The sequence below is a fragment of the Diaphorina citri genome, unplaced genomic scaffold (genome assembly GCF_000475195.1).
Source record: "Diaphorina citri unplaced genomic scaffold, Diaci psyllid genome assembly version 1.1 scaffold494, whole genome shotgun sequence".
Taxonomy (NCBI): Eukaryota; Metazoa; Arthropoda; class Insecta; order Hemiptera; family Psyllidae; genus Diaphorina; species Diaphorina citri.
The window spans coordinates 1-7,433 of NW_007377929.1; the positions used below are offsets into that span (position 1 = coordinate 1).

Genomic DNA, 7,433 nt, shown 5'->3' on the forward strand with positions numbered 1-7,433 from the left:
AGTTTCACCCATTGGTACGTGTGTCTGTCTGTAGACAAAATATCTCGAGAACGGTTAGTTAAAAAAAAAAATTGACACTTAGTTAGAAACTTGAAATTTGGTAGGTATGACAAAGATGCAACAAGAATTTTTTGGTCAAAAGCGGTTTCACTTCTAATTTTCATTCTACTGGCCTATGCTGTTGCCTGGCAACAAGGCAAATTGTTTACAAATCAAGACTTGAAACTTCTAATTTTCATTCTACTGGCCTATGCTGTTGCCTGGCAACAAGGCAAATTGTTTACAAATCAAGACTTGAAAGACGGAATTTTGAAATGTTACAGGGAAAACACATTTAATTATTTTAGACTTATATTTTTTTATGAAACCAATTTACTTATAATACAGGCAAATTTGCTGTAAAACCAAACATTTAAATTTGAAGAAATGGTACATTTCCAAGTTTTGGAATTATTTTCGTGAAACACAGATTAGAATACTTCTGGCTTGTAAATTAAATTGCCTGTATTACAAGTCTTGTAATACAATAGTTTGATGAAACAAGGCCCAGGCCGTGGGTTCTATTTTCGCCTGGGGTGGATTTTATCCTAAACGGATAATGTTCGTTCTCGGAACAACTGGCTTTCTCCTATCCTATCCTGTCTTCCTTTTCTCTTTGATTCGGGACGATAAAACCTTAGCAGTTCCCGTTCCCTCTGTCAACCATTTTTTTTTTTTTTTTCAAGTGGTATTGTCAGTTTAAGCATAGAGTACTTACTGATCCATTGAGTAAAAAACACCTTTGGTATTTAAGCATTAGCTAATGGTCATTTTCCACTTGAGAACAATAAGCTATTTAATTTCTTCCAGACACTTATGTTGTATCACCATGGATCATGAGGACTCAAAAACACAAAGGCTAGAGCACTTTACAGTTGACAAACTGCCGATTGAAATCTGGGAGAAAATATTGATGCATTTGGACTGTGATTCATGGAATAACCTTTCCAAAACATTTGATATCATTCAAGGTGTCATACATTCCATTAAAAAGGTGAGGAGTGAAATAGTGAATAGAAAGTGTTGTATACCCGAGCTAATCATCCTAGTTAACTTGCTTTTCAAGTTCTAGGTTATGGGTTCAATTCTCACCTAGGTTGAACTTTATCGTAACAGTCGAAATGGACTATAAAACCTTTGTTCTTACAAGTCCCTCTATCAAAACTATTCCAAATTATTATTTTCATGTCTAAAAGTACAAGGGTCTAACCTATCATCTTTTAATTTACTGTTTCCAGAAAGAAGTTGAGAGATGTAAAAAAATCCTCAAAAGAATTCCATTTGAGCATTTTCTAGAACTCCAGGAAATGTCAACAGAGTCCAAGAAAGTATCCAAAACTAAAAGTAAGTTCATTATTTAGAGTTAGTACCCATTTTTCAATGGGTCTGTATTTAGAGAAGTTATAAATGACAAAGTTGTAGTATAGGACAATTGGACAATCACAAGTTATTTTGTATAATATTAGTAAGGACCCTGCCTTGGTACTTGGTAGCATAACCTCAAACAAGACATGAAATTTTGACCATAACTCTTTTATAATCACCAAACTGACAAATTTTAAATTCTTATATCTGAGGGTAACACTAATTTCTCTTCCTCCGTACTTTCTCTTCCAGTCATAGAAACCTATGTGAATCAGTGGAAATTTCATAGCATAGACAAAGTCAAATTGAAACCCATACAATACTCGGATGAAGATGTCGTTGTTGACTACTTGAACATATCAGGCCAGTGGATATTTCTCTACACAAAACCCAAGACAGATTCCGGGGTTTCTGGGTTCAAAATGATCCACTTGCACTCGCTAGTGCAACATGAAGAACAGCTGCCGTGGTTGTATGTTGAAAAATTCACGTTCCTTCAGTCTGCTGATTTTGACACAAATAGCTGTCATAAATTACCAAAAGTCACTGGAAATTGTTGGTGTAAGTTGTACTGTCAGTTATAACTCATTATTAAAGTATGTACCACTAACCAGTGGTAGTAGCACATTAAAATTCCCAATCCCAATTGACCACTGTTGTTAAGCAACGTTGCACATGGTTTTCAGAAATTAATTAAAAACAAAAACATGGTAATGAACTTATTTTTTATGAAATAATTAATTATTATTTTTTTCTTTTCTTCGTTATCTGTTATATTCTTTTTTTACCTATCGTTTTATTTGTACAAAAAAGAACGTAACAGATAACGAACACGGTGGAATAATTATATATTGAGAGAAAAAATAAATAATTTTAAAAAAATCATTGTTTCCTGTTTTTAATTAATTAATTAATTCAAAAACTGATTTGAATAATTTGTTTTATTAATTTCATGCATTAGTTAGGACAAGACCAAACATTGAACAAATAAAAGGTATGATTACTTAAGCGTACGCTAGGTTCGCTTGGGTTATTGTATTTTGGTTTTCGCACGCTTTGCTAAATCTAAAAACATGATGTAAACAAGATGGCGCCAACATGGGTTGCGTTATCGGGATCAAGATAGACATATCTTCAGGAGGACATATCTTCAGTCAGTTCCTGGTTATCCAATATAAAACTAGCATTCCATCCTAATAAATGTGAGGTTATGACTATAACTAGAAAAAGATCTATGATACATCACGAGTACTGTATAGGCAATGTTCAAATAAGTCGGGTAACAGTTAAAAAGGACCTAGGTGTTACTTTTCAAACAAACCTTAAATTTGATCAACACATAAATAACATCTTATCATCTTCAAACAGTACCCTAGGTCTTATACTTCGCCATTCAAAATTCTTCTCAGACATTGACACCATCAGTCGTCTATTAAGCTGACAAAAAATCGGTTGGGTGGAAAGAGCTCACTGTGTCAGAATCCTACATAGAAATCTCTCTAATGTCGTCTATTAAGCTGACAAAAAATCGGTTGGGTGGAAAGAGCTCACTGTGTCAGAATCCTACATAGAAAGCATTGTGATAATCACACCGGATAATTTTAATGGTTCAAAATAAAGTTTCAATATATTAACCAATGATCTTGTTTACCACCTGAGGAACGTAAGGTCGGGCCACCTGTACATTAGACAGAGGTGGATATATATGCGCTGAGGCTTGAAATCTATTCCCTGCAACGTCAAGTGTATACGTTCCTTCCGTTACAAAATCGTTGGTCACGTTTTGCTCGCTCGGGTGTCGAATGTAACCCAATCCTATCAGCTTCTTCATTGTAAAACCGTACCTGTGAAAATAAAAAAAGTTTTATACAGGGTGTCCTTGAAAAATAAAAGCACGTAATTATTTTATTTATGGAAATATTTTTTTGCCAGCCTAGTTAGCTTGGAGGGTAGCGCGTCTGCCTTGTAAGCGCTAGGTCGTGGGTTCGATTCCTATTCGGGGCAAATTTTATTTTGAAGGGATAAGGTTCGTTCTCGGAACGGCTGGCTTTCTCCTATCCTGTCATCCTTCCCTCTTCGATTTCGGGATGATAAGACCCTAGCAGTTACAATATCAAACAAAAAGGCAACATTGAAATTTGCAAATTGGGAACATCTCAAATAAGTAAAATGTACGAGTATGTACTTGTGTAACATATCATTTCTCGATTGAGGTAATTTTTCGCGTCTTCGAACAATTTGCTAAGTTTGTGAATCGACAAAGTTATTTAATGGAACACTATAATAAATATTAATACCAATAAAAGTTATTTAATTGTACCGTGTGACACATCATTTCACCGTTTTATGGATTGAGACCATTTTTTGCGAATTCGTTAATTTTCCAAGTTCCAACGCAAATTTGTAAAAAATAAACTTAATCCAAAAAATGATGTCACCACATGATTTAGGAAGGAAGAACACTGTGAAATAATATGTCACACGGTTCATTTCAATCACTTTGTCGAATCAAAATTTGCAAATTCAAGAAAAATGGCCCCAACACAAAAACTGATGTTACCACTTGCAAATATCTCGAAAACCGTTGGTTCTAGCGAAAAAAATATCCCCAACGATTTTGTTAAAAATTAAATTACTTTCAATTTTGTCCTACAACTTACCGTTGTGGCACCAGATGGACCTAAGTCGCGAGTTTCAAGGTTTTTCGCAATTATTTCAAAAACCGTAAATCCTAGCGCAAAATTAACCATCCCAAATTGTTTAGGACGTAATTTTCTACGAAAATGACTTTAAGCACTTTCTCATAGGAGCAACCGTTTTCCCGGGAAATGCGTTCAATATACATGCTGTTCACTTCTCATTCTCCTATGCATTTAGCATAGGGAAAATTTAATTGGAAATTACCTCAGGAGTCTGTCCTAGGCTTTTGGTAACGTTTTTCGTGTTCACCCTGTATAATTGATTAGAAAAAAATCCCAAATCTCGCGGTATACAACAGTTTTGAGAAGCACAGCTGTGGATGGACTCGGTTTAGTATCTTACCCTGCTGATGTAATAGTACCCACAAATTGATCGTTTCTATATATGGGCTCACTACCCCACAACCACACATCAGTGTCTGGGTCTAAATCTTCTGCTACAAACATGACAAGTCGCTTCTGTACTCCCTGATCTTTCTGTCTTTGTAGGGCTGCCTTTCCTATGAAGTAGTCTTTCTGAAACAAAATATAACTTTTTCAATACATTTTACATTTACATACCTACCTCTTTGCGAGAAAAGCTCCCCGCCAAAGTAATGTATTCGGTCAAAATTTTCGATGCTAGTTTTTAGTGCCATAACACATTTTGAGGTCCCTAGAGCCCAAATCCAAAGTTTCACCCATTGGTACGTGTGTCTGTCTGTAGACAAAATATCTCGAGAACGGTTAGTTAGTTAGTTAGTTAGTTAGTTAGTTATGCTGCCACTTTTTTCCTTGTCCCTCGTTACGCAATCTTTTGTTGTGTTTGATCTTGTATTTAGATTTAATTAGTCTTTTTGCCGATTCATAGGGAAGTTTTGGGGTAATTGAAAAGGGGATTCATTCATTCATAGGTTGCGTCTTCTATGGGAGAAGGTAGCTCTATATTTCTTCAATCATTTCTCGCCACTTTGCTCTATCTTGCGCCAGCCTCTTGATTGCCCCGTATGTTGGTATGTTGGTCCATTCCTTGATGTCATCCATCCACGTCCTTCTCTGCCTTCCACGATCTCGTTTCCCTTCTATTCTTCCTTCAATGATTTTGGGTAGGAAAAGGGGATGCTTGTTCCTTTTTTGGCCAGATAGTCGGCGTTATCGTTTCCTGCGAGGCCGCAATGAGCGGGGACCCATTTAGGTATTTTGCCTTTTCCGGATAGGCATTGTATGTTTTGGTGAAATATTCTTACGTTGTTGTTTTCTTTTGTTTTGTTTTCTCTCTTTTTTGTAACATCATTGATTTTTGTGTTTAGTTTTTTCCTGTCCTTTTCTTTGTTATTTGTGATATATTCAATTTCTTTATTGGTTTTTGTTTTTGATTTAATGTCTTTGTTGATTTGTGTATTTGTTTTTGTTTTGTTCGGGCCCTGTGTTATTTGTTCGTTTTCTTCGGAATCTTCTTCACATTTTTCTGTTTTCTTTATGTTTGTGTTATTTTAAACTTGAAATTTGGTAGGTATGACAAAGATGCAACAAGAATTTTTTGGTCAAAAGCGGTTTCGGCTCTACTGACTAAACGGTAAGAGATATCGAAAAAGTTGTAGAAGAAGACCCCCCTAAAATAATAATAATGATAATATGATCAGTGCATGTGAAAAGAACGTTTGACTGGATGAAGACGGGAAAAGTCAAAGGTGTAACAGAGGCTAACATAGCATCAGCACAGGACCTAAATTAAACACAGATGATAAGTGTCGTTGGTGTAAAACTCGACCAGAAACTATCACACATGTCATCAGTGGATGTGGAGAATTAGCCAAACATAAATATACGAACAGACATAACAGTTTGCATTTACTCTGTTATGTCTGTTCGTATATTTATGTTATAGATAACATCAATAAGTTATAATTTTAAATAGGTACTTTTTTTATATAAATACTTCATTTATTTTTATTTATATCATAGGTAGGTACAATAAATTGAAAAAAAAAAAAAAAAATCTCTGATGACATAGGAGAAATTCAATGGATTTCAGTGGAAAATTGAAGAAAAATCGAATTGAAAAAATGGTAGTTTTTAAAGAGATACAAAAATATGTTTTTCTCAAGCCTCTGGTTGTGTTTGAGGGAGGGTTTTACCAAAACAGGGATTTTTTTTTTTTCATGAATACTTCATTTATTTTTATTTATAATATCATAGGTAGGTACAATAAATTGGAAAAAAAAAAAATATCTTTGATGACACCTATGCTGTTTTGATGGATGGAAATTTATAGAAGTTACCCCATAGCCTGATTTACTTATTATAAGTATGTGCCAGGCTATGGTTTATGTACTGCCAAAAAAAGCCGAAAGTTTGAATTTCTCTTGTTTACTTTCTAATACAATTTTATAGTTAAGTAGGTAGATACCAATATTTTTTCCCTTTTTATTTATTTTAAAAGGTTCATAATTGTTTCCTTATTTTGATCCTCAAGTAACCATTTTTGTACTAATATTCTGTTTCTTTTGTTGTCTGAAATCTGTGCCTGATCCTTGAGTGACTGAGGCAGCAAATTGTAGATTTTCTTCCCCAAGTATGTAAAATGTCTCATGGTTAGTGATTTGTGTACTGGGTTTATGCGCACTTGTGTTGGTCGTCTGGTATTGTAAGTATTAGTCATAAATGTCCAGTGTGTCGATTGTTTTAATGAAAAGTATGTCAGTTTTTGTATGTATATGTCCTGTATGTTAGGTACTTTGTATATTTCGTAAAGTGTTTCTGTATGGAAAAGTCTGTGTTTTTTTAGAATGATTCTTAGAAGCATATTTTGCGTACGTTGTAATGGTGTTATGACATTTGCATATGCACCTCCCCAAGCAACGAGACAATATTGTAAAAGGGATTGGGCGAGGGCATAATACATTTGTTTTAAGAACGAGTATGATACAATGGGTCTAAGATTGTTGAAAATGTACATCAAGTGTCTGAGTTTGTTTTTAAGTTGTTTGGCATGGTCAGTCCATTTCAAGTTATTGTCAAGTCGTACGCCTAGATGTCTGATTGTTTTTGTCCGTGTGATAGTAATGGGTGTATTGTTAAATCTGTCAGGTATGGTCAATGTTGAGTCATGAGGTTGTCCATGTTCAGTAAGTGAAAAAGTCATGTAGTTGGATTTGTCAAAGTTCAGTTTTAGTGATTTTGACAAATACCAATCCTGTTTGATAGAGATAGGTAAAAGTTTGCTTTTTAGTGTTTGACCTTTGAATAAAATTTCCGGTAAATGGGCGCCTTGGCTAGATCGAATGAAACTCGGTCTGGAAAATCCAGTTCTCGACCACTTTTTCCATAATCTGAAGCCGTATATTTGCA

At 34.8% G+C, this 7,433-nt stretch overlaps 2 protein-coding genes across 2 annotated transcripts; one reads left to right on the forward strand and one right to left on the reverse strand.

The window, feature by feature from the left end:
- Positions 1-830: 830 nt before the first annotated feature.
- Positions 831-1,988, forward strand: LOC103509397. Its single transcript, XM_008474010.2, has 3 exons — positions 831-1,033; positions 1,278-1,383; positions 1,657-1,988. The coding sequence occupies exons 1-3, from the start codon at positions 869-871 to the stop codon at positions 1,986-1,988; spliced, it is 603 nt and encodes a 200-aa protein (XP_008472232.1). The 5' UTR covers positions 831-868.
- Positions 1,989-2,854: 866 nt separating this feature from the next.
- LOC103509398 (pyruvate dehydrogenase phosphatase regulatory subunit, mitochondrial) lies at positions 2,855-4,639 on the reverse strand. Its single transcript, XM_026823747.1, has 2 exons — positions 4,447-4,639; positions 2,855-3,248 (listed from the first exon to the last, which is right to left on the reverse strand). The coding sequence occupies exons 1-2, from the start codon at positions 4,548-4,550 to the stop codon at positions 3,035-3,037; spliced, it is 318 nt and encodes a 105-aa protein (XP_026679548.1). The 5' UTR covers positions 4,551-4,639; the 3' UTR covers positions 2,855-3,034.
- Positions 4,640-7,433: the final 2,794 nt, after the last annotated feature.

What these genes read in the sequence shown, in the direction of transcription:
- LOC103509397 (XM_008474010.2), top strand. Translation starts at nt 869, where the DNA reads ATGGATCATGAGGACTCAAAAACACAAAGGCTAGAGCACTTTACAGTT. An exon ending in TCATACATTCCATTAAAAAG is followed by an intron (nt 1,034 to 1,277) that starts GTGAGGAGTGAA and finishes TACTGTTTCCAG; the next exon opens with AAAGAAGTTGAGAGATGTAA. An exon ending in GAAAGTATCCAAAACTAAAA is followed by an intron (nt 1,384 to 1,656) that starts GTAAGTTCATTA and finishes TTTCTCTTCCAG; the next exon opens with TCATAGAAACCTATGTGAAT.
- LOC103509398 (XM_026823747.1), bottom strand. Translation starts at nt 4,550, where the DNA reads ATGTTTGTAGCAGAAGATTTAGACCCAGACACTGATGTGTGGTTGTGG. An exon ending in GGTACTATTACATCAGCAGG is followed by an intron (nt 3,249 to 4,446) that starts GTAAGATACTAA and finishes TTATTTTCACAG; the next exon opens with GTACGGTTTTACAATGAAGA.